Source organism: Drosophila simulans, chromosome 2R (assembly GCF_016746395.2).
Source record: "Drosophila simulans strain w501 chromosome 2R, Prin_Dsim_3.1, whole genome shotgun sequence".
In the NCBI taxonomy this organism is placed as follows: domain Eukaryota; kingdom Metazoa; phylum Arthropoda; class Insecta; order Diptera; family Drosophilidae; genus Drosophila; species Drosophila simulans.
In genome coordinates, this window is record NC_052521.2 from 13,442,979 (window position 1) to 13,469,714 (window position 26,736).

At 44.0% G+C, this 26,736-nt stretch overlaps 6 protein-coding genes, 1 long non-coding RNA gene and 4 other non-coding genes across 14 annotated transcripts; 6 read left to right on the forward strand and 5 right to left on the reverse strand.

The window, feature by feature from the left end:
- Positions 1-10: 10 nt before the first annotated feature.
- LOC6734724 lies at positions 11-597 on the forward strand. Of its 2 annotated transcripts, none has more exons than XM_002081695.4 (2): positions 11-251; positions 341-597. In XM_002081695.4, the coding sequence occupies exons 1-2, from the start codon at positions 120-122 to the stop codon at positions 449-451; spliced, it is 243 nt and encodes an 80-aa protein (XP_002081731.2). In that variant the 5' UTR covers positions 11-119; the 3' UTR covers positions 452-597. The 2 variants fall into 2 exon arrangements, with proteins under 2 accessions (XP_002081731.2, XP_016027934.1); XM_016168207.3 differs by having other exon boundaries at positions 13-221.
- Positions 598-971: 374 nt separating this feature from the next.
- On the forward strand, positions 972-1,221 carry LOC27206173. The gene has a single exon (XM_016168208.3). The coding sequence runs from the start codon at positions 972-974 to the stop codon at positions 1,158-1,160; it is 189 nt and encodes a 62-aa protein (XP_016027935.1). The 3' UTR covers positions 1,161-1,221.
- Positions 1,222-1,361: 140 nt separating this feature from the next.
- LOC6734726 (lipoyltransferase 1, mitochondrial) lies at positions 1,362-3,018 on the forward strand. The gene is made up of 3 exons (XM_002081697.4): positions 1,362-1,978; positions 2,125-2,586; positions 2,646-3,018. The coding sequence occupies exons 1-3, from the start codon at positions 1,421-1,423 to the stop codon at positions 2,814-2,816; spliced, it is 1,191 nt and encodes a 396-aa protein (XP_002081733.1). The 5' UTR covers positions 1,362-1,420; the 3' UTR covers positions 2,817-3,018.
- Positions 3,019-3,070: 52 nt separating this feature from the next.
- On the reverse strand, positions 3,071-6,552 carry LOC6734727 (tyrosine-protein kinase Shark). The gene is made up of 5 exons (XM_016181823.3): positions 6,382-6,552; positions 5,777-6,273; positions 5,193-5,714; positions 3,927-5,139; positions 3,071-3,867 (listed from the first exon to the last, which is right to left on the reverse strand). The coding sequence occupies exons 1-5, from the start codon at positions 6,458-6,460 to the stop codon at positions 3,374-3,376; spliced, it is 2,805 nt and encodes a 934-aa protein (XP_016027936.1). The 5' UTR covers positions 6,461-6,552; the 3' UTR covers positions 3,071-3,373.
- Positions 6,553-6,935: 383 nt separating this feature from the next.
- Positions 6,936-9,617, reverse strand: LOC6734728 (dnaJ homolog subfamily B member 6-A). 2 transcript variants are annotated; one of them, XM_002081699.4, is made up of 6 exons: positions 9,475-9,617; positions 9,298-9,407; positions 8,903-9,163; positions 8,421-8,627; positions 8,040-8,352; positions 6,936-7,975 (listed from the first exon to the last, which is right to left on the reverse strand). In XM_002081699.4, the coding sequence occupies exons 1-6, from the start codon at positions 9,537-9,539 to the stop codon at positions 7,891-7,893; spliced, it is 1,041 nt and encodes a 346-aa protein (XP_002081735.1). In that variant the 5' UTR covers positions 9,540-9,617; the 3' UTR covers positions 6,936-7,890. The 2 variants fall into 2 exon arrangements, with proteins under 2 accessions (XP_002081735.1, XP_016027937.1); XM_016181819.3 differs by lacking the exon at positions 8,903-9,163.
- LOC27206614 (lysozyme P) lies at positions 9,590-26,702 on the reverse strand. The gene is made up of 3 exons (XM_039291919.2): positions 25,146-26,702; positions 24,589-24,632; positions 9,590-9,653 (listed from the first exon to the last, which is right to left on the reverse strand). The coding sequence occupies exon 1, from the start codon at positions 26,233-26,235 to the stop codon at positions 25,789-25,791; it is 447 nt and encodes a 148-aa protein (XP_039147853.1). The 5' UTR covers positions 26,236-26,702; the 3' UTR covers positions 9,590-9,653; positions 24,589-24,632; positions 25,146-25,788.
- On the reverse strand, positions 11,206-11,277 carry Trnaq-cug. The gene has a single exon. It is a non-coding gene; the product is annotated as a tRNA-Gln (tRNA).
- Positions 15,739-17,393, forward strand: LOC120284397. Of its 2 annotated transcripts, none has more exons than XR_005543613.2 (2): positions 15,739-16,382; positions 16,449-17,393. It is a non-coding gene; the product is annotated as an uncharacterized LOC120284397 (long non-coding RNA). The 2 variants fall into 2 exon arrangements; XR_006541522.1 differs by having other exon boundaries at positions 16,681-17,393.
- On the reverse strand, positions 22,928-22,999 carry Trnae-uuc. Its single transcript has one exon. It is a non-coding gene; the product is annotated as a tRNA-Glu (tRNA).
- On the forward strand, positions 23,192-23,263 carry Trnae-cuc. The gene has a single exon. It is a non-coding gene; the product is annotated as a tRNA-Glu (tRNA).
- On the forward strand, positions 23,519-23,590 carry Trnae-uuc. Its single transcript has one exon. It is a non-coding gene; the product is annotated as a tRNA-Glu (tRNA).
- Positions 26,703-26,736: the final 34 nt, after the last annotated feature.

Here is a 26,736-nt window from a genome sequence, read left to right on the forward strand (position 1 = left end):
GGCGAATGGCATACAACTTCAACGATCTGGTAGCGCTTGTATGAGTTTACAGTCAGCTGTTATTCACGTAACTTTTACTTTTCCCTTGGCTTTTTGGTAGAAATTCAATTGCTGTTGCTATGGTTCGACCAACCCTAGTTGCGCTGGCTAAGCGCGTACCGCTCATACACTTCCGCAAGGGTGGAGCAGGAGTGCCGGGCGCCCAGACAGCAAACCAGAAGGCAAGTTCCCAGGCAGCAGGAGGCAAAAAGGTTAACCCAGCCCATTTCATTACTACACAATACCACGGCTTCCTCTGTGCATCATAACTAAACTTCGTACTTGTCTCTTCTACGTTTAGTTGGCCGGTGGACCAGCAATTGAGGACTACGAGCTGCCGGCACGATTTGCCCGCAAGCCAATTGATGCCGAAGAGGCGGCGTACATCAATAATGGGGGTATTCCAAAGTGAAGGGGCTCCCAAAGTGTGCTGCTCATAAAATATAACACATGTTAATGTCACAGCTGTTGTAGACGTCCCGGATTATCACACATGCTTAGAGTAAATTATACAATTTCGAATTAAAAAGATTAAAATAAATTAATTGCGGCGCCAGAGTGCCGTTGTTTTTTTTTGTAATGACCAGAGCTTTCGTCGTTCGCTGCGAATGGCATTTGGGGACCGTCGAGGAAGAACAAGAGCAGCGAGCACCACTGCTCATCTGAAACGAAAGCCAATCGGTCGTGATATTCCCACACGCGCAGCTGCTTTTCGATCGGCTCTGTGTTCGTTCGTTTGTTTGTGCTATAACTGCTACCCCCGCCCACTGCGATCATCCGCCTTGCCCCCGCCCCCGCAGTTCCCGTGCGCCGCGAACAAAGAGTGGAAAATTTTGGTGTCAGCTGAAAAGGAAACCCTTTAGCCATCTTATTTGGGCCCCGTAACGCTGCGGCCCCCCGTAAACACCGGATTCGTTGTATCCCCCACCTGGATGGGTGTGAGGCGTAGTATGCCAGTGAACTGTGCCAACAAGGACTGCCTGGGTCTCCGTAAGCGTGTCTGTGGTCTGCATCAAACCTGGAAGTGGCTGCATCAGACGCCCGCCCTGCACGAATACCTCATCTCGGCCAGCTCCGTGGCTGCAAACACATCCCGAGCCACTAAGAACGCCACAGTCTAAAGTCCAGAGCGACCAAAGCCATTTAAAGACCAAAACGAATACATAGCGTAGATAGTAGACCATACATAACCTAAAGAAGAGCGCACACAGAGACCACACAGAACCGGGCAGACGACAACCGTAGAAACCAACCAACCAATCAACCCGTCAAGAGCTTTTTTCGACACCATTGACCTTGTTTCGCTTGCAAGTGCATTGTGTCTCAGATCACCTGGCAACAGAAATCACACACCCGTACGCCCCACTTCCTTGTGTAAGCCATGAGCATGCTGTTGCGACGCAATTCCAGCCAGCTGCGGCTGCTCCTCTCCTCCGCCGCTCAGGCCACGCGCCTGGCATCCAGCGGAGTGGAGCCACCCTCTGCTGGGCAGCAGGAGATTAGGAAGCAGAGACGCCAGCCACCGCCCGTGGTGCCCGATTCGGAGATCAAGAAATCCGTGTTCATCTCGCAGTCCAGCGATGTGTTCACCAACCTCGCTCTGGAGGATTGGCTGTACAAAAACTTTGACTTTAGCCGCCACCATGTGCTGCTGCTGTGGGCCAACGATCCGTGCGTGGTCATTGGTCGCCACCAGAATCCCTTCACCGAGGCCAATGTTTCGCGGCTGGTGGAACGCGGCATCACACTTGCTCGCCGCAATAGTGGCGGTGGAGCGGTGTACCATGATCTTGGGAACCTCAACTGCACCTTTTTCTCGCCCCGAGAGCGCTACGATCGCAAGTACAACCTGAACATCGTGACCAGGGCCTTGTTCCGCGAGTGGGCCATCAAGGCGGAGATAAATGAGCGCGACGACATTGTAGTGATGAATAAGAAGGTAAGGAGGAGCGGTGGCTCTTATCAAGGAATGATGTGACCCCGGCTGATCCCTCACATTGGCGTCAGCCCACTTAACCAACAGCTGGGGCTGTGCATCTGGTCTTTATTTGCCCACTCAACGAGTATGCCCTTGTTCAATTACAGATTTCCGGTACTGCCGCCAAGCTGGGACACCCGAACTCGTACCATCACTGCACCATTCTGGCCAGCGCCAACAAATTGCACTTGGGCGAATCTCTGGTGCGGGAGCCGGCCAATTACATAAGCAAGGCCACGGCTTCGGTGCCGTCGCCCATCCGCAACCTGGTTGATGTCAATCGCACGGTGAACGTTGCTCAGCTGCGCTCCGCCGTGGGCTACGAGTACTTGAGGACGGCTGCAACCACACTGGAAGACGGCGGCAGCAAACAGACGATGCAGCAGCGCGGCTTTCAGCTGGTCAATCCCACAGAGAAATGGTTCCCCGGCATTGAGGAACTGCGCTCCAACTACAGCTCTTGGGACTGGGTCATCGGCAAGACTCCCAAGTTCACCGTGCAGAAGGAACTGGAGGTGAAGGGCGATGAGCAGGACATGAAACTGAAACTAAGCGTGGAAGTGGAGGCGGTATGTTTTGTTTTGCCTTGTTTTAGAGAAATAATTTATAATTTTACTAAATTTTGTAGGGATTAATGAAGGAGATCGGCATCCAGCTGCCGCAGAGCGATCAGCTCGTACCGGTGGTCACTCCGCTCCAGGGCAAGCCCTACAACGAGGAGAACCTGAACGGAATACTTGGCGCCCTGAAGCTCGTCAGCGCATCGAATGTGAAGCAGGCAATAAACGGATCAGCTTGATTACTGTTGTAGCTCGAAAAATTAACAAAAAAAAAATATATAATCCTTTTTAGAGCACTAACCACGCTAACGTAGATATAATCTTTCCAAGAAACCATATTACTAACCTAGTATTTAAGCGTTTTACAAACAAACTATTTACTTTTGTTACCACGTTTTATATAAAAGAACTGCATTAAATGTTTAAACATTGAATATTAAATCAAACTGCCGTATTATTTAAGACTATAAAAAACCATTTAAAAAGCGCAGTGTGTATAAAAATATTTTTTATTTTGTATAACCAATGAAACAAAATGGATTTGTAAAAATGAATACAAAGTTTATATGCTAAATCTTTTAAGGCACTTGTTCGCTTTCTTTTGACACAAATTGGTTGTACACATATGATTAAAAAATATATTACAAGCTATAAACATGAATACTAGGATACGGGACAACAATAGTGATCTGTGGTTTCCAGATCGTTAATACGTTAAAAACGGAATAGAAGTTATTACAGAAATAGCTACAGAAAATTGCACTCAGAACGGAAGAAGTGGAAAATGGAAACTGGCTTAAATGTGAACCGTTTGCACCAATTCCGGCAGGTTTTGGTAATCAGGATCGCGGGCGAAAAACTCGGTGAGATAGACGAAGGTCGGCCGATCCTTGGGTCGTTCCTTCCAGCAGCTCTGCATCACGGCATAGATGTAAGCTGGACAGAGATTGGGCTGCGGCAGGCGTTCGCCACTGTCCACCAACTTGATGGCATCGACATTAGATATTTCCCCATATGGCGGTGCGCCCAGCGAAAACATCTCCCAGATGGTCACGCCAAAGGACCACACATCACTGGCGTGCGAGAAGATGCCCAGGTTGAAGCTTTCCGGTGCGTACCAGCGAATGGGCCAACGTCCGCCCTGGGTGAATTGGTATTCCGTGCTACCGGGCCTCAGGGATCGCGACATGCCGAAGTCACTGATCTTCGCCTGGTGGCGCGCGGTCAGCAGTATATTTCTGGCGGCCAGATCGCGGTGCACAAAATGCTGAGATTCCAGATAATGCATGCCTGGTACAAACATTAATTTATTAATTAAATGGAATCCAACTGTCTTGAGTTAGACTTACCACACGCAATCTGTGACGCCCAAACTTTTAGCTCAGAATTCGCCGTGATCTCATGACCATGATCCAGTATGTACTGCAGCATGGAGCCCAGCGGAGCTAGCTCTTGAACCATCATAAGCATTTCACCCTTTGAAATGCCAATCAATCGCACAATACACTTGTGCTCCAGCCGCATCATAACTGATGCTTCGCGCAGGAACTCCTGCTTGTTGCTGTGCTCGTCGCTAAGCATCTTAATGGCCACCTCCATGCGGGATTCCTCGCCAGCACCACTCTTCCTCAGCAGCCAACCACTGTGCACCGAACCGAATTCCCCGTGCCCGATCTCTCTATCCAGCACTAGATTCTCTGGCTCAATAAAGAACCTCAGCTTGGCGGCCTCCACCTCAGTGGCGCTTGGTGTGCTTGGCGTACCGCTGCACTTGCGATGCAGATAGCTGGCCATCTCACTTTCCGTTGATGCGGTCGGACCAACCGAGTTTAGTCGAGCCACGGCGGGCGCCTTGATCTGTTGATCCAAGAGGGAGAGCACGTCCACTGTGGGCTGGTAACCGTTGGCGATCCACTGGCCTGCTCGCTCGCGCTCTATGGCCACATCACTCTTCGTGAAGTACTCAACTTCGGCTTCAGTCTTTTGGGCAATCGGTGGCAGGTCAATCTCAATGGGCGTGTTGTTCCTGGGCACGTTGTACACTTCGCCTGCACCAGCTACGCCATCCGCGTTAAATGTTGAGAACTCCGTCGAGAACGACAAGCTCTTCAGCATGGGTGCCGCTGCCTGCAGCTCCTGCTCCGTTCTGGCCAGAGAACCACTCACACTGCTCTCGGACTCACTGCGTTTGCCCTTGGACTTGCTTTTGCGCAGGCTGTTCATGTCGAACAGCGACTTCTTCGGACTCGTCAGACGCAGAGTGTTGAACATTGAGCTACTGTTCTCCTTCTGTTTTTTCTTCGTTATGGTCAGGGCGGGAACGTGCGGGTGTTGATGATGCGAATGTGGCGATACTGGAGTGGGCGGGGTAGCGGGCGAGGCTGCCTTTGGCTTCACAGATGATCGAGGTATTGTGGCAAACGAGGGCACCTCTGGCTTGGGCTGTGGCGGAACCGGAAACTTAAGGCTCACTGGCAACCCGTACGAGAAGCGCATGAAGTGGGCTATTAGATGTTCCACGCTTGGCCAGTAGGGACCGTCATCAATGTACAGAAACTTGGACTGAAAACAGAGGGTTCTTTAAAGAGAACATTTGAAGTAGGGTGACAACTTACCCCGCCGGACTGCACCTTGACACCATTCTGATAGAGATCCGCTTGCGAAATACGAAAATTCTTGACCACCTGATCACTAAGCAACGTTAGAACCAATCCCGAGGCCGCCGGCGATTCGGAATAGCGAACCAGAAAGCAACCGGAGGTATCCACTTCCGGTTGTTTAGCTAATAACTCCTTGGCATGCTTTTTTAGTATGGCTACGGCCTCGTCTCTGGTCAGAGTACCATGGTACCACTGATCTCTTGTGGTATTTGCCGGTGGGAGCTTGTAGTTGAGCAGGAATTCCTCTACTGCCGTTTGGCCCGCTTCCTTGGCCAGATCGAATGGAAATTCACCCGAACTTGTTCTAGGCAACGGCGGAGCCTCAGCCAGGAGCAGCTCTTGTACAGCCTCCAGGTTGCCGTGCTTGGCAGCCTCATGCAGCGGCACATAGCCATTATCGATGTTCCTGCCTTGGACATTGGCCTGTGCCGAGATGAGCGTGCGTATGAAACTGGCCGGCTTGGAGCGAGCGGCGTACTGCGAATGTAAGTATATGGTTATAGAGCGCATTATGCATAGTTGTGCGTGGGTTAACCTACGTGCAATGGCTGGCAGCCAAAGGAGTCGGAGCTGTTGACCTGGACCTTGGCATTCAACAGGTGCTTCAGTATATCCTCGTCCGAGTGCAGGGCCGCCAGATGCAGTGCCGTCTGTCCATCCTGATTCTTGGCATCGAAATTCCGATAGCCGCACTTGAGCAGCTCGAAGACCACCTTGCTCTCGTTTTTGCTTGTGGCGCGATGCAGCAGATTGGTCACTCCGTGGCTGCGAGTGTTGTGCGGCGGCAGATCCCGGATCAAGGGCACCGTCAGCTTGGTGGGCAGACCATTGGCCGCCTGCTGATAGTAGTCCACGAGCGTGTCCAGGCCGTGCAGGATCTTCGTCTGCACCTTGTCGTCGATGGAGAAGAATGCGTCCTCGCCACCATGTCGCCGCACCTGGTAGTGACACACCTCACCCTGGCAGAGCAGGCTCAACACAAAGTCCCCGGCCGCTGTGCTGCTCTCGCGCACCAGAAATGTCCCGTCCTCGTAACCTGTTGATTGATTGCCATACCAATTACCCATCATTGTGCTCCACCACGCCCACATCCCAGCGATCATCACTGATGACAGGCCAATTGGCGCCCTGCGCCAGCACTTACCCTGCTTCAGCAGATCGTCGGCTGCCTCGCGGGACAGGTTGCCGTGGTACCATTTCATGGGATCACTATCACGACTCATTTTTGGGCCATTTGCTCCGATCCTGCTGCGTTTTGTTAATAATTTTGGGGAAGTGTGATCGTTGTTGGATCGCAGGAAAATACCGCCAGAGATCAGTGTTGCCAATTTAGCTTGGTTCCACTTGATTATGGCTTTTTTACTTGTGGAATCCCGAATTTCTTTCATTTTTCACGCTAAAGAGTTGGCAGCACTGCCAGTGGGTTCGCAGAGTCGCGTTGCCAACCAATGAGAGATCAAGTTGGCGGGAAAATTTGAAATTTCATGATTTATGATTCATTAACTTAAAAGCGAGTTCGATTCAACTTTGATCCGATGAATCAATATAAATGCACGCATAAGTGATTATAATTGTTTATATGAAAATACTTATCTATATTTAATATTATTCTAGAATTACCATCGATCAGCTTGCATCGCAGAAAATCAACGAATTAAATAAATTAAACATATTTAAAGTAGTAATAAAACACTTGAGTTAATTGTTTCGCATCTGTTGTATATTTTCATTCTGATGTGTTTTCTTTTATTCTCATTATAAATTTTGAACTTAACAAAGTATTAAATTATTGGCGATTATGTTACGATTAATTTTCTTTTCGCTTTGCAGGTTATGTGAGAATAGTCTTAAGCATTTAAAAAACGACTATACGCTAGCATACAGCATCGAAATTAATAGAGAAATCTAGGTTATTAAAATATTTATAAAAATTAAATGTCATCGTTTAGAATATTCATATTCATATCCCTTACAATGTATAGAAATATTAACGCAAAGCCTATTTTAATTCCGCTTCATTGCTTAGATTGCATTTCTCAGCTTTCGATTTCCTAGTAAGTATTGTGGCAACTTAAGTGACTAACGATACATACACGAAGAATACATAATTACCCCCCCCAAAAGATATACACCCAAACACACTCGCTCCGAACAGCATTTAAAGTCTGGCCCCTAGAACTTATTGGCTAAATTTTCAGTATGGGTCTTCAATTGATTCTCATGCCGATGGTGCTGGCTTTATTCCACCGGTGCAATTTTGTAGTAGGGCAGCTGTATGCAAAAATTATGCTTAAAAAATAAATTTCGATATTTCGCTATTACGGGGAATTTTGATTTAATTCAATGGCCTGTTCCATTTTCCATATTTTTGGTGTGGATATCGCTGCTGGTAGTGTTTCTGCTGTTGATTAACTTTTGCTTGGTCCTTCGCTGGCTGATTGATTCATTTATGCTGCTGTTCGGTCCATTAAAAGTAACTAAATTGTAGTGTAGAACAAAGTGGTTAAACGTATCATATTTCGAAGCGGTAACGAATTCCGAGTTCTTCTTGGGCTTGTTAGTTAATATTCATTCGGCTTTACATTTATGACTTTTCCTTTGTTGATTTATGTTGATATTTATATATATATTATGTGTGAATTTAATTAATTAGCTATTGAAGGGAGCCCATCACAGTCTTTGATTTCAGGACATCATTTTCATATGAAAAGACAGTTTCCTTGCCGTTTTCGACGACCCTGAAAATGCAAATGCAGATCGATAAGGAACGATACTATGATGGCCAAATAGAGGTTATCATACCGTTTGGTCATCAACTTCTTGCCATCCACAAACACCGTCGAAGTGGAGGTGCGCTTGACACTGGCACCGGGTCCGCTGGAGATGTGGGTGACACCGCTGCTGCCATGGCCGTTGGTCATCGACGAGAACGAGGTGAAGCCGCTGGTGGGCATAAAGAAGTCCATCATTGAGTAGTTAAGCATTGGAGCCCCGAACGGACTGGCCACTTTGTGCTGGTGGTGATGATGATGGTGGCGAGATGATCCACTGCTGCCGCCATTGCGTCGACTGCCACTCGAGCCGCTCGTGCTGACATTCGAATAACCGTTGGCATCTGCAAAACGATAATCACAAAAGTCAGCACTCTCTACACACGTTGCCCTATCCCATCTAATCACTTACCTCGGAATAAGTCGGCGAAGGGCGAGTGTATGCCGAAAAACTCACGGAACACTTCCTCGGGCGGGCGGAATGCAAACTGAAAGCCGCCCATAATATCAAAGTCATCGAAATCGTGTGTGCTGTAGTGGTGGCGGGTATGCGAGCGACTCTGGCCACGATCGCCCAGTCCATCTTTGCCATACTCATCGTATATGCGGCGCTTTTTCTCTGTGAAGAAATAGGAGTAAATGGTAAGTTGAGATGCAAAATAACAGGAAGGTAAATGCAATTAGTAATAAACGCTCGAGCTGCGAGGATTAGCTTAGACTTAGCATGGAAACAGTGGTGGGAAAGGTTATGAACGCTTATGAATGCTCCCCCATCACTGTACAAAAACAGCGTTTAGTTGCAGATTGAATGGAACGAAAACAAAACGACGTGCGCCAGGATGTCAGTCAGCATAGTAACGAAACAATTGCAACGCTTTAGCCTCTCGCCTTTACCGAACATCTTGTGGAACGGAGTGCCCTCGAAAATGTTGCGGAACGTGAAGGCCTGGTAGCGGTTGCCGGAACGCCGCCCGGCACCAGACCCATACCCCGAGCCCGGATAGTAGTCGTAGTCGTAGTCACGTCCATAGGACGACGATCCACCGCTGCCGCCGCTGCGGTAGCGGGTATAGGAGCTGCTGTTGCTGCTGCTGCTTCCGCTGTTCGAGGATTTGTGCAGCGTGGCCCGGGCATCGTAGATCCTGCGCTTACGTGCTAAATACACAATAAAGACTTAGCATTGACACCGCCAGGCAGCCTGGATCACAGAACCCGGATCACATGATCCTTAACCCACATTTCATTGTTTTAAGGGCTCGAAGAAATCTGTACTCGAGCACGGCACTTACCATCGGAAAGAACTTCGTAGGCTTCGGACAGCTCGCGGAAGCGCTTGTTGGCCTCATCCAGGTTGTCGGGATTCTTGTCTGGGTGCCATTTCAGTGCCAGTTTTCGATATCTGCGGGTGGTGAATGTTGTGGTGAAGCTCAGCTATAGAACGGATATGGGTTACTTCGTTTACTTACGCCTTCTTCACTTCACTATCGGTGGCGGATCGCGCCACGTCCAAAACTTTGTAGTAGTCAACCATGTTGGCGATGTGTCTTCGAGTTCTTGGTGGTCTCTATTCGCTGTATATCGTTTCAGCACGAATTGCAATCTAATGCGTTTACTTTTTGGTCGGTTCCTGTTCCGGCTTCTGTTTCTGCAAAAGATGAACAAAAACGGGAACAGATTATGATTAGTCAAGGGATTAGAGCCGAAAATGTGGGAATATTTGAGAAATGTCTACCTTTAGAATCGGATTTAGACAGAACTGAATTTGGAGCTTTATTTTGAATGTTGTTGCTGAAAAAGCAAAGGCGAAATGGAAAACATAAACAAATAGAGGAGCACACTCACACTCACAGACAAACTAGATTTCGTGTAAAGCAAAGTCAAAGACAGCTTGGTTCGCATGGGCCGCCGACACTTTTCAATTTTTTCGAGTTCAATGTCGTTCGAAAACCCCATTATGCCATCGCCCACACACGCAAACTGTGAACAAGATAAACCGAAAAAGTACACGGCGATAAAAAAGGCTACGAAAAAGAGATTCAAAAGCGAAGATTACACAATACATATTGGAATATTGCAATTATTTAGATTTATTGGCAGGTAGAGTTATACCAACAATCGAAGTAAAATGAAACATTTCGTAATGTCATTATATGTATAGTGTTAAATGTGCCAATTTCTCTCCGTGTAGACAGAGCGAGAGGGGTATATATATGGCGCATGTGTAGGGCGCTCAGTTAGCCGTCCATCAACTTTTGGGGCAAAGTTGCTCAAGCGTTTTGCGCCCCTCTTGGATCTCGGATCTCGAACCTGAGTTACCCCCCATCCCCCCATCATTTCCGTGCAAAATAGTCGCTAATTTTATTTAATTTGTATTGTTGCTGCCGCCCGTTGTCATGCAGCCCCCTTGACACAATTTGGCTTGATTTCATGCGCGAGTGTTTTTTATCAAACACATTACAGCGGCCAATTGCCTTTATTTTACTTCTTTTTTTTTTTGTTTGTTTGGTGTTGTTGCAAGAGGAAAGTGCTTGGGATAAATTAGCCCTGCGGCCAAGTGACATGACAATTTGCATTTACACAATCTCGAAACGAACTGAACTGAACCGAACTTCAAAACTTGAAAACTTGTTGTTCGACTGACCAACATCGATGGGCTGTGTTTATGTTGCTCTTGATGTGGGTTGAAAATATCGAGATTTGGTTCTTATGGGCGGTTCACCCAAGTTGATCGTGTTCTCAGATTTTTCTCACATTTTTTCAGAGATCTAATTTATGGTTTTCGATGGGTTGCGTGTGCGTGGCGTCACATAAATTTGTCTATTAACACGAAAATACAAGTGTTGGAGCAAAATGGATTAAAGATATATACTTTACGTATTTAAATATACACTAGTGCAAAATATTTAAAGAGCAGCTACAATGCATCTAAAAACTGAATAGCTGAACATTTGAGTATTTAAGTTGTTAAAATAGTAGCAATTAAAACTATTTGTCTGTGACACATTAACTGCAATTAAGCTGTTAATGAATTACGAAAGGCTTTTGTTAATTCCAGTGCACTTTAAACTATCAAAAGACTATCTATTAATAACAGGGTTAAAAGTTCATGAACTAAAGTAAATTCCAAGAATAAGTTACATTTGAAACATCCTTTGATGACCTGTGATAAAATAAGAACACCGGAAGAGGTCAGGCTCAGGTTCCACCGAGATTTGAACTCGGATCGCTGGATTCAGAGTCCAGAGTGCTAACCATTACACCATGGAACCACCGTATTGGTCCTGGGCCATTTTCCTTTTTCTGCGCGGGAAATTCGCACTGCGCATGCTGCAAACTGGTGCGGAAGGGATGGCAAGTGCTGTAAGGACTTTCTGTTAACCGTTACACAGACCCTGGAACTTCCGGTGCGCGGAATTTCCCATGCAAGTTCGAATCGAAACATTTGACACTTTCCGTTTCACTTGCTGCATTTCCTATTCTACAAATATATATATCTAATGATTCTTTGGGATTATTCCTCTTACATGTGGCAATAGGTTTAAGAACAACCCCGATTATAAATACAAATCGAAAATGAATTTTGCGGGAAAAGAACAAAATTATATATATATATACATTTGAATGAATTCCCCCTTTATTTATACAAACATGTACGAACATTGAGCTATCTATATAGCGTATATAGGGAAATAGAGATATTGCCGGCTTGTGTGTGTGTGTGCGCGTAGTTTGTTCGCTTTGCGGCTATAGCTATAGAGTATATACCTGTTGACATATTCGGCAAATTCTAGGTCGTAGGTGTAGGAACTCGTAGCATTGTCTAAAAGCAGCAAATGACGACGACGACGCCGCGACTGCCGCTGACGTTTCTGATGGCTGGCTAGCTAGCTGGCTGACTGGCTGGTTGGTTGGTTGGCCAGCCATCCGCATGACACACACGTCAGCGGAGGAGTCGAGATAGGAGGAGCTGGAGGAGGAGCCCGGTCACCAGGTGAGCAGGATGGACGGGCTGCCCAGGGGCAGGTAATGGGTAATGAGGCAGCAGAAGACCGGCTCGCTCTGGCTTGGATTTCACCGGCTCAAGTCGAATTGGAAGCAGTGGCTAGCTGCGAGACCATATCTCGTGGATCTCAGTCAGTCAGAAATCAGAATTCAGCACTCAGCACCTTGCCATCGGTTTGTGGGCGTCTGTGGCATTTAAGGCATTCAGCTGATCTTTCAGTTGGCTAGTGATCCACAGATCGCTTCTTCTAAGCAGAAGATTTCCTTAGCTGAAGCATATGGTTTTATAGACTTAACTTTCAGATTTTTTAAACCCCATAAAGAGTAAAAGAAGCGTCTTAAAAAAGGGTCAAAATCAGATTGCACGACAAAGCAATTGCCTAATTTTATTGGCTTGCTTAACGACTACATTAAACCCAAAAAAACATCGTTAGTTTTGTATGAAATGTTCGATTTTAGGAGGATATGATGTTAATTTGACATTATAACATTTCTATTTACATACAAGAAAAAGAAGATGTAACAATTTTACGAGACTTCCAAACACAAATGAGGAAATTAACGCAGCCACAAACGAATACGTTGATCGTAACTGGTTTTTAAATATCAAACCCATTTCATCGAGGGAATGATTCACAGTGTGAGACATTTCGTTTCAGATTGTTCTTTACAGAACGAAGTCATAAGTGCAAGGTCACGCCAGTGATAAATAAGAAAATCACTGCTTAAATATTGCTCAATACGAAGTCAGTTTAGATAAATGTATAAAGCTGATTCACTCCATTATTCTACGTGTTAAATATAATTACTGCAAATATTGGTATTAGCTAGCCCTGAGCTCCTTTAATTTAGATTGTAATTTCCTTTGCCAAGAAGACGAAAGATAAGAATTCTAAGTGACGAATATATTGTTAAGAGAGTAAACATTTAGCAGTTTCAATCGTATTTCATTTAAACATTTGAAAGAGTGCTCAGTGCAGCTTTTTGTGCGTATTGCGTGCTTATTTTCGGTGTATCTATACCCCACAATATTTACCACCCAGTGTTTATTCATTTATTTAGTCGTATCGCATTCAAGCAGCTTTAATCACAAACTCGGGGGACTCCACACATTCAACAAGTGTGTTTGCCAGAGAGCAAAAACAACACACACACGGAGCTGCTGCCTACATGGCGCAGTTTGAAACCTGAAGTGACTCCAAAAATTATGTATGCGTTTAGTCTGCGGTCTGCAGAAAGCCGAATGTTTGTTGTTTTCGCAGCTTGCTTATTGTTGTTTATGCAAATTACATCACCATCGAATTGCAGCCAAGATTTTCCACACACACACACTATTCACAATTCGATTCGATTTGTTGACGCTGCGATTAAACTTGAATTGTGTCACACCGCATCGATGATAAGCAAACAAGAAGGCGGGGGAAACAGCGATAAAGTTGGATAAAGGTGGGGAGAAGCACCAAGAGGAAGCATCAACAGTTGCTTGCGTGTTGTCTGCCGCGCTCTCTTTTTATTTTCTTTTCTTTTCTATTAGTTTTTTTTTTTTATTGAAATGGTAAATGGTTTCGGTGCTAATTTTGCCATAACCTACATACACACTTGTACTTCTGCTGCAATCGCACACAATCACACACACACACACAGTGGCACAATCAAGCGTGCGATAAGAAAACGCTGCGCATTTATATTTTTATTGAGCTCGATGGAAAGTCACGCAATGAGCGATGCACTCGCACTTTTTATAAATGCATTTATATTTACATCGCTCGCTTTTTCGATGTTGTTGTTGTTGTCGTTAACCAGCAAAGGCCAATCTCGTTTTTAACTTAATGCTACGTTTGTACGCGGACTCGAAGCTGCACATTATAAAACAAAAACACGGAAAACGCAGCGAGCCAAGAAATGTTAAAATGAACGAAAAAAACTTTTGCAGCCGTACGCGGCAATGAATCGTTGAGAATTGAATGCAAAGCACAAGAAACGAAGCAACTCGGTGATCAAAAGAGAGAGAGAGAGCGAAAAACCAGCTGACGGCATTGCCATGCATCATTTTCTGTGTTGTGGTGGGGAAGCAACCGCAGAGAGAAAAAGGAGAGCGATTTTTGCGGAGAGATTCTCAGTTTTTGCAACTAATCGAGACTCATTGTTATTGTTGTGTCTCACCGGAAGTTGTTACGCCGATTCTTGAAGCGCTATCTCTCCGCTATCATTTATCATTCGGGTACTTTCGTTATCAGCGAGTGCCGTATATTAGAGGCCGATCAGTTGGTTTATTGTACCAACGGTTTGAGTCTCCTTTTTTACCAACGTGATTCATCTTCCAGTTTCCGCCGAAATCGTTTCTCCTTCACCTAGACTCATACTCATTCCCGCTATGTTAATTTGAATAAAGATGAGTTTTATGGCCAAAGTTTATAACGCTCAAGACGACCGAGCGAAGCCAAAAATGTAACGACAAATTTAAATATTTAATTTTAGAACTCTCACCACGAGTCGTTTAGGCCGTTCAAACAGTGGTCGAAATCAATGTTTCAAAGCTAACAAAATATTATACAAACACAGTATAAACTTTTTACATGAGTTGATTTAACCAGGGTAAATTGTCTAACAGAAATGAGCGGTTTAGCACATTTTCCAGAGCCACAGTTCTCACAATTTCAGCCCACTGTGTGGACACAACAGCAGGTGGTGAATGAGAACCGAGGGAGGTGCGCAAATTGTTTTGCGAAAAAATGTTGAAAAGTTTATAAATTGCAACTTTTATATAGCACCACACAAAACACAACACATTTTCGATGTGTGGGAATTTATTTTTAGTTGGGTGGAAAGAGCGAATTGGTCATAAGTATTGCGGAAGGAAAATATTAATGCAGAGCAGCAAAAAAAAAAAAAACAAAAAAAGCCAAAACATTGACGTGCAAAGAAATCGCAAGCAAACTGGGCGAAATTGGAACAGCGGATAAACGGTCAGTAATTATTAGGGGAAAATAACACAAATTAGGCAGGCAGGCAGGGAAAACAAAATGGAAAGCAGGCGAAACAGCGAGTCAAACAAAAGGGAAGCCAAGGTGGAAACTCGCCAAATTGCACAATTCAAGGAAAAAGAGCGAAAAGCAGCAGCCACAATGCAATGCCAGCAGCCATGTGAAGCAATCGACAAAAGACCTGAGAAAAGCCACACACCCAAGACCTAGAAATAGACACGTGGGCGTGGGAATCCATCTATATATAGATAGATATAGCTATATAGGTTCCATGCCCGCAGCTCCCCCACCACACCAAACAAACATGAAAAAGTGTTGTAAGTGTTACAGGCAAAGCAACAAACATTCGAATGCCCAATGCTGATTCATCCGCAGCTGGCGGTTTCCCGCTGGCCAAATGATTTTTAATAGACTTGGAACTGTTGTAATATCATCAGATCTATTGGATCTACAGCCGAAGGGGGGCTTGCCCTCTAGTCTTGAGCAGTCGGGGGGCGGGGTACAGTGCACCATATCTAATCAAATGGCCCTTTCCAACACTCTTCGTTTGTTTGTTCGCCCCGCATAAATAAAAAATCATTTCAATGTAAATTTCGAAATGATCTGTGTAATTTTTGTGGCCGCTGTTAGATTGCTGCGGTTCCAAACCGAAAAAGAAGGCGTTACGGATATGTTCTATGGGCGTGGTCATGTGGTCATGTTTGTTTTATGTCCGTAGGGAGCATTTCGTTTGCTCTTGTGGCTTAGTCATTTGGGAAAAACACTTGTGACGCGGCCGACATAAAAAAGGGGATAAACATTAAATGTACAACGAACTTATAAGTAACTATACTGCTGCTCTGCATATTCATAGGACTCGTTTCCGAGAAATACCCTGTTTTGATAGAGCACAATAGATACATAGATACGTATATAGCAGACTCGCAACAAAAAGATACTCGGAAGAATATGTAAATATTTTGCAGACAAGCACATCCCCTTTGTTTATATGTGATCGGATAAATATTTGCCGGCAGTCAAGAAGCTGAGGCGCACTGTGATCTAATATAATCAAGCCTTAATGTGCAAATTCAACTCACCGCGCTTGTGCGGGTGTAAAAAACGGTCGTGTCCGAGTCATGCAGTCATAAAACACCAAAAACTAAATAAGGCAAGTCGAGTTTAATACCAAAACCACCCCCCCACCCCTCACCCGTTGCTCGGTCACATAAAAACTACCCACCATCGATCGAGAAATAAACCTGTAGTCCAATCCAACAGACAGCTGGTGGTGATGATCTCAATGTGCCCGACGACGACGTCTGATTTGTGGAATCATCGCAGCAACTAAGAAGATCTTAAACGCCCGACTTCGCAGTTCGCGGGTTCAACGCTTCCTAAGGCGATATGTATGTATATGATATACCCATAAATCTAAGCCACAATTGATAGCCATCTCCTTCGGCCATCCCCAGCTACTGTGCAGCGCGTGAACCGAAAGAAATTGGACTAGATTACAGCTTTCTCCCATCAATTATAGTTCACAACTTAATGATTAAACATAGCAACAAAGCAAAATAGCTATAACCATGTTAGAACTTTCCAAATAATATTAACTAAACTACTATATGTTTTATGGTTATTTAGGCACCATTAACTCTTGTGATTTTCTGCTGTGTACTTGGACACTGCACATGGTGCATCTAGATCAAATCCGCTGGACGACAATGGACTTCCACTGGATGCCACAGCGAGAAGTCAAGCCTGGCTGCCTGCTTTTGTTATTTTTTTTGTGGAGTGTGCAACTTGGAGCGTTTGTTGCATTGACAATGAAGTTATTAAAGCGCAAAACCGCAACCAAACAACCACCTGAGGTTATTTTTCTTTTTCAGCAACGGAAACATGTGATTAGCTTGCACTAGGCACTGGGTGAAGTAAAAAACGTACTCCGCTTGTCGAAATAGACGTCTTACCAGTTCACTCCATAAATCCACCTGATACTAAACCAACTTTTTATTAGCGAAAGTAGAAAATCACTTGGAATCCCCCCGTCAACACAATTCAGCGCCGAAATTGAAGGGCAGCATGATGGATCGCCTTAATTGGCGAGTTGTTTCGACTTGAGTTGCCCAATTTGTAGCAAGTAGCTCAATGGATTTGTAGATTGCCTACATTTTTCCAATTAGCCAGACAAAAAGTGTTGGCCCAAGCAGATGGGTTTAGTTAATCCAATATGTGTGTGTATAGCCACAGGTGTTCAATGTTCTGCTGACTTAAGAGCCGCCAGTCACGTAAAGAGATTTCAACGTCTGGAGTTCGCCGGATGACATTACTTATAGGAGTTAATTGCCAATTCTGGTTTAACATCATCTTAACATAATTTGTGAGCTTAATAAAATGTTTGATTTAAGCACTTGAAATTCTATATTTCTCACTAACTAAAGCTTCAAATGGGTTTCTTTAATTGAAAGAGTTCTTATCCAAAGAAGCTCATTCATCAGAACTCTTGTTTTATGGCTTCAACTTAATTGAATGCTTGCTCTTTAATTAATTCTTATACAATATCTCATACATTAAACGTAAATTTGTGCCTTTCGATGACGACTTTAAAACAATTTCAAAGTTTTCCATTAGCACATCAGCAACTCCTACAGTTTCCTCTTCTCTTTATTACTTCATCAAAACTTTGGAAGCACTTCTGGGCACCCCTTTCACCCATTTGAATTTTGAATTTCCAAGCACTTGGGGTACAACAAACTTTGGGGTCAACTGGCGGTGGCGATGACTCTGCGAGTTGCTTGCTCAGCTGGAATGAAAAATTCGAGGCAGACGCCGCGTCGTCGTAGGCAGTTTTTATTTTTTATCTGACTTGGACTTGGTCAGTTGGAAATGGTCACCGGCGTCCCAGTTTGAGACCCTGCCCCAATGATCTCTGCCGCTCACGCTGAACGAAGTCTTTTTATAGTTACGACTGCGTTTTGTGTGGGTTTATTTGCTTTAGTAATTATTATAAATAGTTGGGAATTAAAGCCATCCAGCGAAATGAAAGCGGAGTGATGGCGCCCGCAGTGAAACGACTGGCAAGTGGCCAAACGAGACCAATTTCCAAAGCAATTTAGTTTAATTGAATGCAATAATCATAAAAAGTAAGGAGAGCGCCAAGTCAAGATAGTAAATTTGTAATTGAGAAGTAATTGCTTGTCGCACTGAAAGGTAATTTTATTTAATCCACAATGTTGATAGGCGTCCATACTGCCACTTTAAGTGGAAGCTGCAACGTTAAGTGATGGTGCAAAATGCTTTTTAGCCACATTGAGTTTTGTCTTTGTTTTTTGCTGGCCAATTTGCAATGAAGAAGCACGGCTAGCACCGCGACATTGAACGTGACTCAGGGGTAAAAAGCATCTCAGAAATGACACGCAAATCGGAGCGAAAAAGTTGAGTTGGCAAATTAAAAAAAAAACAATGCGAAGAAGCGGCTAAGAGAACAATGCGAAATCATATAAATTATTATAATATCTCCTGCCAGCTGCTTATTGCCTCGAAGCCCGTTTCAAACAAAAGATACCCGACTGACGCATCATCGCTTGCCTCCAATTAATGGAAATAGATACAGCTAGAGATAGAGCTACAGATATCTAGATACATTGAGCAATGGCAACTCTCAGTCTTGGTCAAATGGCCGCGCCTCATTGAAAACCTTCGCTCTTCGTCTTGGCTTCACTCGGAAATCGAATCGAATCGAAACGAATCGAATTCATGTATCAGTACACATATGTATCCATTGGATGCGTAACACGCGCCAGCATTTAACTCTCTATAAATACGAAGTACAGCGATATCGCGCTAAGGTTAAGTTTAGTGGATAGCTGCAAATGAATTCGATCGGAAAGCAAGGCTGCTAATGAGCCAAGTCCACTGGAAATACGATTGCCGTAATCATCAGGTTGCAATGCCAAATTCTTTCGAATTTCAAGGGAAGAATCGAGCTCTATACACAAATGAGCGGAGCTTTAAAAAGACCTACATAAGCACAAAGTCTTTTAATGACATCATTTTCAGTTGTTAAGAAGCAGTTGGTACCAAAAACTAGAAGCTGCCTATTGCGAATCTTCAGGAACCTAAGCCAATATTATTGTTAACTATTTAACGTGTTTAGCTAATTGTTTGAGGTACTTGAAACTACATCCACTCCCTCTTGATTAAAATCTTGTATAATATTATTCTCGCTTTTAGAGGATCCTAAAGCACGTGTAATGATCTTAAGATATCTTTTCTCATCTTTCAATTTGATCGATCTAGTTCCTCACTCCCGCTGCTTTTATGAAGGCCTAATGAGCTGTACCACCATCGGCACTTAACCCAATTAATAAATTAAATATTGTGCGTTCCGAGACACGTGTAAGCGATAACACACTAATCATTCGATAGGCCCTAGGCTTTCCCACACAATCCCCGTAGAGAAAGCATTGCTAGCTCGGTAACATGAAGATGGACACGGGATATGATTATGGTGATGGCTGTATCTGGCCGCGAGTCCATGTCTGCGGCTTAGTGGATGCAATCTCTCCAAAAACTCTTGAGCGGACAACAAGTGCCGCTCATTAGGCGGACCGCAAACAAGGCGAACCGGTTAATTTAAATAGCCGGAGAGACGAAGACGAGACCGAAACTGAAGCTAAGCAGACGCAATGATTGATTTACCACATACAGTTAGTAAGCTAAACGAACTGAAGTTTACAAGAGACTTCCAGATTTCCACTGACCAACCACCACTAGGTGGATCCGATCCACAGTTTCAATGACGCTGACAGGCAACAATTTTTATGTGCGCATCAAGTGCATCCGGACATTCATTCATTTATCTTCATGGGCTCGATGAAAAGAAGCCACAACGACTTAAACCAAATCGCCTCAATGGCCAAATACCCGTTTTGGTAATTAATGAAAACTCATCAGCCGCAAAATGCGCAGCCAAGTAAATGGAGCGGCTTGAATTGCTGTTGGATTAGCTAAAAGCTAAAAATAATCGACGGCTCCACATCGAATTAAGCCCAATAAGGTAATGCATTATTTGCGATATGGTGGAATCGACTTGAATGCCTGCTTTTCACTTAAGAAAAGCCTACGCGCTTCAAATTTCTCATTGTTTAAAATTCATTTCCTCTCTGGCTTATTGTCTAATTTCCAGTCGATCTCATTTATGTACAATAATTGCTTAAAGGTGTGCGCGTTTTGATAGATTTTTGATCTGGAGAAAGCGGCTTGTTATTAACAAACTTGAAGTACTTTGTTAACTTAGTTGTTATTTCAATAAAATTTAACTGTGCTTGATTGATTAAGCCCATATTTCTCTAGACTAGATCTCAGTAACAAATCGACTGCTTTATTTCATCCGTTCCCATTTACACTGTGCTCCAGTCAATTTCATGTGCCATGGGCGCAGTTTGTTTAATTAACCAGCCTGCAATTTTCACAATACCTTTTGGCGCTTTTCATTCCGCCAGTTTGCGTTGTGTCTTCTCAAGCGTGTGACCGGAGGTGAAATTTTTATTTCTGATTTTTGGCATTAGACCCGCGAACCACTGCCGCAAAATGCCTAAAAAGTGCCGGCCTGGCTAGCTGGCTGGCTGACCAGCTTGCGATGGCGATAAATGTGCGCAGATACGTTACAGACCGCGTCGCGTCGTCTGGCCGCTTTAAATGGACACAACTGGGAGTGGGTCACAGCTGCAGCTGTGGATCTGTAGTGGAGCCTGCGGCTCACCGAGGCAAACGAAGCGATTATAGGGACCCCGACTTGGGGACTAAGCCTTCCCCGAAACCAGTTCGTCTTCCCAGACAGACTACGCTGCGATTCTTTCTTTCCTTTGAAGCGTAAATATTTCAATTTATTTATTGGTCATGCGTCTTCGGCATCGCATCGTTTTTCGAACACTTTCTTTATATTCGTTGCCCGAACTTCAGGAAGATATAGCAACATGTGTCGTGTTGTGACCAGAAATCGCCAGTATCTTGGCCTCGGTCTTGGACTTGGACTCACCAGCACGCAAAGCCGTGCCAAAATGTGTGTCAATGGCCTTTGGGGGGCCCTTCTTTTCATTTTTATTTGGGGCGGGCATACAAAGACTGGGGCGTGTCCCAAGCGGATTTTCACTAAAATGAAAATTAAGAGTGAAAACGTTTTGAGTTTCTGTCTTTTTTTCCCCAACCCTGCCGTTTTTTTTTTTTGCAGCACACAAAGCAAAAGAGGTGTGTTCGTTGATTCCAACTGCAGACCATGCATGGATGACCCCGCGTATTAGTGTCCCATCCTATGGCCGCCTGATTGTCATGCTAAATGGGTGAAGTGAAACTACGACTGCGATTTCGGACTGTCGAGAGCATTGACCATCTCCCCAAAAGAGCATTGCCTGTTTTCAGCTTTTTCTTCTCCTACTGTCAACTGTCAAACGAAATTTACACGTTTTTCTTTCCAGCTGCAACTCACGAAATAGTCGAGACTTGAACAAAGAAATGGGGAGTGCGTGAGGCTCCTTTAGCTGATTGATTGTTTGGCAAAGTTTGCATGTTAATTGCCTTTATGGTGGCGATAGACGACAAAGCACACTTAAAAGTCTAAAACCCCATTACTGAGTTCGTTGGAATTTTCTTTTTTATCAGTCGTGTCGCCGTCTCATTTTCTACAAATTAACATTACTACCTTCTGACTCTCAGCCTGGCGAAGACAATGAAACTAAAACAAATATAATGTAAGGGATAAAAAACAAAGTGGATAAGATATTAATACAATCTTTAGACTACTTTCGTTAGGCCACATATTGTCATTAAAAATTCTTTTTCAAAGTGTTAACCAATCAAATCCTCTGGAAGCGGAACGGAAACGATCGAGGCTGACCCAACAATTCAATTAAGTTGGCTCCTCCTGCACATCTGAACGATCGAGCCCGAGCGGAGACGACTTGGTTCCTACCTGCTAGTCCGGCTGGCTGATGCGGATTGAAAACAAAACAAACAGAGCTTAGACAACTCACAACAATGCGGTCGTTGGACGCGCAGGCGCGCAGCGGGGGCGCTTAATATGCAGCCAGCGTAGCTGGCAAGTCGGAGATGTATACCCATATACCCATGCCATATAGCCAGCAGCAGCTGGCGTCTTTCGTTCTTGCTGTCGCTCAACTGATCAACTGGTTTAACAATAAAAACAAAGCTCAGGCGGCGTTGGCGTTGCTTGAACGTTCAACAGAAACGAAAAAGTTACCGTCTTTTTTGTTGCTTCTCTCATGCGCTGCCATCGATTGTCGGGGCTTGGCTTTCTTTGAGGGAAAAAATATACAAACTCACTTAGAAACTATAAAAAATGGTAATTTGTACGCTTTGCCTTTTTCTCCGCTTCTTGCTCAATCGTATGTCTCACACGCGCTTCTAATGTCTGGATACGATGATACATAAGCTCGTTCAAGATGATGGCATATAAAAAGCTACACGAGTTTTTCAATTGACTTGGAAAGTGGCAAGCGACTGCCAGCATGCATCAAAGGGGGGCGAGCCCCAGCGAAAAGTGGGCGTGATGGGCAACAACAATGGCTCACTGTTTTTTGGCTCTCGGCTTTGCCACACTTTTGATGAATTAGCCGTTTTTTCCATCGAGTGTCGGTGTTTGGAAAATTGAGTTGCAGCTGCAGCTTTTGATGGAAATGGTTGGCAGGGAGCGAGAGGAAGTTCGTTGAGCCGGATCATACCCAGCTGAGACTCATTAAAACACCACTTGAACCACGATTCGTGTTATACCGCCTCTAAGTGCAGGTCAATAAGTGGAGTTGTTGTCTGATTTTCAAGTCCAAGCCAGTTGATGCCTTTGTGCGGTGCTATTGGAGGGAAGTGGTTGGAGGAACTTGATCGATGAGGATTATCAAGCAGGGTAATTGATTTATTTAAATAAAAAAAAAATTACTTCCCATACCGGGAATCGAACCCGGGCCTTCTGGGTGAAAGCCAGATATCCTAGCCACTAGACCATATGGGATATGTTTTACATTCTTCCTAGTTATATAATGGTTCTTGTATATTTTCCTTGTTAAAATTGGTACATGTACTTTATAAGGAATTTTATGCCTTGTTAATTTTTGAATTTATAAATAGAAAATATACTCTGGTAACTTTATAACATGTCCTAAGAGGCAGACTAAGGACACACTTTAGTCACCGTTCACACAAGTCCCATATTGTCTAGTGGTTAGGATATCCGGCTCTCACCCGGAAGGCCCGGGTTCGATTCCCGGTATGGGAAACTTTTTTGCCTAAATTTCCTTTTTTTATTTTGTTTTTTTCCCTTAGGGGGTTAAAAACTTAAGGCTTTGTTAACGGGGTTGGTATACTTATTGACTAACCATTACATATGTTTTCATTCCAAATTACAATTTTGTCGTTTTTTGTTAAATAGTTTTTCCTGGGTTAAGCAAAATAATCGTACAAATAAACGCAAGCATTCAATTCAGACAAATGTTGGCGAACAAAACGAGTCTTTGCTACAACACAGACAGCCTCCCATATGGTCTAGTGGCTAGGATATCTGGCTTTCACCCAGAAGGCCCGGGTTCGATTCCCGGTATGGGAAGAGTGCTTTTTTTTTACTGCTTCAAATTGGCGTTCAGCCCGGGAAAATAATTGAAAATTGATTTTCCACATATATTGAGCAGTCTATTGCAATCGGTAATTGCTGTATTTATGTTTGTTTTTGCTTTTCTAGTGTGGTTTATTTCTTTGCAATTGCCTAGCGCCACCAATTGATGCCAATCGGACACGCTACGAAATAATTCGAGACTTTTTTATTGCCGTTGCTTTTCGTTGCCCCAAGTTGTCAATTGTTGATGTTTGTGCTTATGTAGAAAGAAATAAAAGAAAAGAAAAAGGAGGGAAAAACGGTTTGTTAACGACGGGCAAAAGCTCAAAGAGCCAGAGTACTTAACTTTTGTTAAACCGAAAATTAGGCATGCCCAGAATTGCAACATGTACTGGAAGCAACAGCAACAACGACAATAGCCTGCCGCAAAACGTGTGGCAAGCGAAAAGCAGCAACAATAAAACGGGCACAATGCCTTGACTGAGTTTTTAACGTTTTTTTCAGTTTCTTTTTTTTTTGTAGTAGATACGGAAAATTGCTTTTTCATTGTTGCAGTAACCAATTTTTTGGCTGTTATTGTTGTTATTTACAAGCTGACTTGGCAAACGGAAAATCAATTTTTAATTGCAACAAATTTGAGAGAGCTGCGGGACAGGCAAATTGCGAGTTGTCCAAAAAAGGCAAATTAAAGTAAGCGTTAACGAAAAACAATTGGCATTTTGAGTCAGAAACGGGTTTAACGGTATCGCAGAGGCAGCTGCATTATCTTTTGAGGAAGCACGCCGCCACATGTCAAAGGGGGACAGCAACAATATGTCAAAATCTCGATGAGCGGAGCAATGAACCGTTGTAATTAGCATACGGCCGCGTGCGTGCGTGCAACAGAGAGCACAATAGAGGCACTTTCGATTATTGAACTTGTTAAATTCATTTTAACATTTCTCTGTTTGCGTTCGGTGCTTAGATTGTTTATTATTTGGTATTGCGCTTACCCTTTTGCGTTGGTTGTTTAGCTGGAAATGATCTCCTTCCTTTGCTGCCAAACCGAAAAACAAGCGAACAATTAATTTCATTAGAAGTATCTAACAAATGCGAATCCGACACGAGATATAGTAAAGTGTGAGCAAATAAGATAAGCAACACCGCGTGGGGAAAGAGAGAGAGGAGCTGTCGGTGAGAGCGAGAACGACGCGAGTTGTTGGCGGAAACTCCTGTCGCAGCAGACAGCAGCAACAACAACTACAGAACGGCGACAATTACGGCGCTTTATTGATTTTTTACAAAACAACTATTCGGATACGACGCGTGCCGTTTGCATTTGAAACTCGACTTCCAGCGTATTTCGAGATTATTTAATGCACAAGAAAACGGAGCACAAAAGAATTTCGCACACCAGCACAAGTTTTAAGCACTCACACACAGAAACACATACGATGCGACTTCAATGTCAACTTCACTTTTTTGTATTTCTATTTATTGCTTCGGCTATTTTTGTTTTCTTTAGCAGTATTTAGTACTTGGAATTTAGTATTTAACTGCACTTTATTACCCGTCAATCTGCACACATCCGCGCGCTCGTTGGTCGAGAACCAAAAAATTCAACCGCTACTTTGCTTTTGGCCAAGCGCGCTTTTCCCACAGCTGTTTCCCCTAAGCGATAAAGCGCAGCGACAACTACCAGTCGCCTGCCTATCGATTTGACCCAGGTAGGGGAGCAACTAGCTCTGCTAATCGAACTGGTTCCGAGCTGAAATTCCAAAATCGATCGATATGTGTTTAGCTACATCTCTTTGGACATGCTGTCTACATGTCGACTTACATTTAATTTTACAATTACCAGGTAAAAAACTTGGCGGTTAGTTTTGAATACAATTTGAGGGTACCTTTTAAATGGAAACTAGGCTGGTTTCTTCTATTTTTGTTTAATAAATCATATATCGCACTACATTTGATCCCTATGTTAATGCTCATACCTAAAAACATAAATGTTTAATATTAAATTATATTATTTTACATTTAACCAGACATCAGGTTTAGGTTCTTAAACTTGCATACACTTCAACTTTGTTTAAAAAATGATTGTTCGTCTATTTCCTTAACTGATTTATAAATCTTCCTTTTTAAGTTCCTTTATTGGATCAACTTAAAAGCTAAGCAACCAAATTTATTTAGAATCTCCTAATTACCGATGCTCAACCCGAATTTCTGTGGCGCCGCCGGAAGCAGTGATTCACATTGGGCTTAACACCCTGACATCGATTGTTCCAAGCCACCCAGGCGGAGAATCCTTGCTGTTTCCTGATGTACTTCGCACAGGCAATGGAATACCGGATATCGTCGCTTAACAGCAGGCGGCAGGGCAAGCGACAGAGATCGTTGGAGGGACGCCCATCCGCCGGCTTGCACCAGTAGCGATCGTTGATCTGGAAGAGACCCCAGTCCACGGATCCATCGACGTTTGAGGGATTAATGGCTTTCGTGTTGAAGGAGCTCTCGCCCTCCACGAGGCACAGCCAGTCGGGCAGCTCGTTGTAGGCCATTCCATACCGATAGAGCTGCCGAGCCAAACTGCATCTGCCCACCTGGCGGCCAGTGGCCAGTGATAGCGATAAGAGCACCAGCAGCCAAATGGGCCACATCTTCTAGAAACAATGCAGGCTTATAATGGTAACTCATGGCTTATATAGCCATTCAGTTGGCTGTGAGATTCGGAACTCGACTTGGGCCAATCTAATTTTTACAAGCACTCATTTGGACAGCTCTGAAGTGTGGCCCACACTCGAGCATAAATAATGAACACTAGGCGACAAAGTTTGGAGCCAAAACAATCTCTAATACCTCTAATTTTTTTATCTATTTCGGAAAGGTTTTTTCGAGAAATTAGTAGAAATATGGATATTTTAAGATGTTAAATTAGAACTACAGCTCTTAAACTTAACTGAAATCCCAAGCACGCAGATGAGTGTCAAACCCGTAACAGACTTTCAATTCTCGATCATTGAAACAGGCCGATCGGGGCAGTTTCGTTAATATATGGAGTGGGAATCACTCGCCATTTAAGCGAGGCATCTTGCCTGGCCCCAGATTCACTTTCAATGGGTTCTTTTGTGCGATGCTCGGGTATTATATAACCATATTGA

Coding starts and splice junctions, on each gene's coding strand:
- LOC6734724 (XM_002081695.4), top strand. CDS start 120: ATGGTTCGACCAACCCTAGTTGCGCTGGCTAAGCGCGTACCGCTCATA. Junction 252..340: donor AGGCAGCAGGAGGCAAAAAG/GTTAACCCAGCC, acceptor TTCTACGTTTAG/TTGGCCGGTGGACCAGCAAT.
- LOC27206173 (XM_016168208.3), top strand. CDS start 972: ATGGGTGTGAGGCGTAGTATGCCAGTGAACTGTGCCAACAAGGACTGC.
- LOC6734726 (XM_002081697.4), top strand. CDS start 1,421: ATGAGCATGCTGTTGCGACGCAATTCCAGCCAGCTGCGGCTGCTCCTC. Junction 1,979..2,124: donor TTGTAGTGATGAATAAGAAG/GTAAGGAGGAGC, acceptor GTTCAATTACAG/ATTTCCGGTACTGCCGCCAA. Junction 2,587..2,645: donor TAAGCGTGGAAGTGGAGGCG/GTATGTTTTGTT, acceptor TAAATTTTGTAG/GGATTAATGAAGGAGATCGG.
- LOC6734727 (XM_016181823.3), bottom strand. CDS start 6,460: ATGAGTCGTGATAGTGATCCCATGAAATGGTACCACGGCAACCTGTCC. Junction 5,715..5,776: donor TTGGCTGCCAGCCATTGCAC/GTAGGTTAACCC, acceptor TTACATTCGCAG/TACGCCGCTCGCTCCAAGCC. Junction 3,868..3,926: donor GGCGTCACAGATTGCGTGTG/GTAAGTCTAACT, acceptor TGTTTGTACCAG/GCATGCATTATCTGGAATCT.
- LOC6734728 (XM_002081699.4), bottom strand. CDS start 9,539: ATGGTTGACTACTACAAAGTTTTGGACGTGGCGCGATCCGCCACCGAT. Junction 9,164..9,297: donor CTACGAAGTTCTTTCCGATG/GTAAGTGCCGTG, acceptor TTGTGTATTTAG/CACGTAAGCGCAGGATCTAC. Junction 8,353..8,420: donor CTTCGCCGACTTATTCCGAG/GTAAGTGATTAG, acceptor ATCGTTTTGCAG/ATGCCAACGGTTATTCGAAT.
- LOC27206614 (XM_039291919.2), bottom strand. CDS start 26,235: ATGTGGCCCATTTGGCTGCTGGTGCTCTTATCGCTATCACTGGCCACT.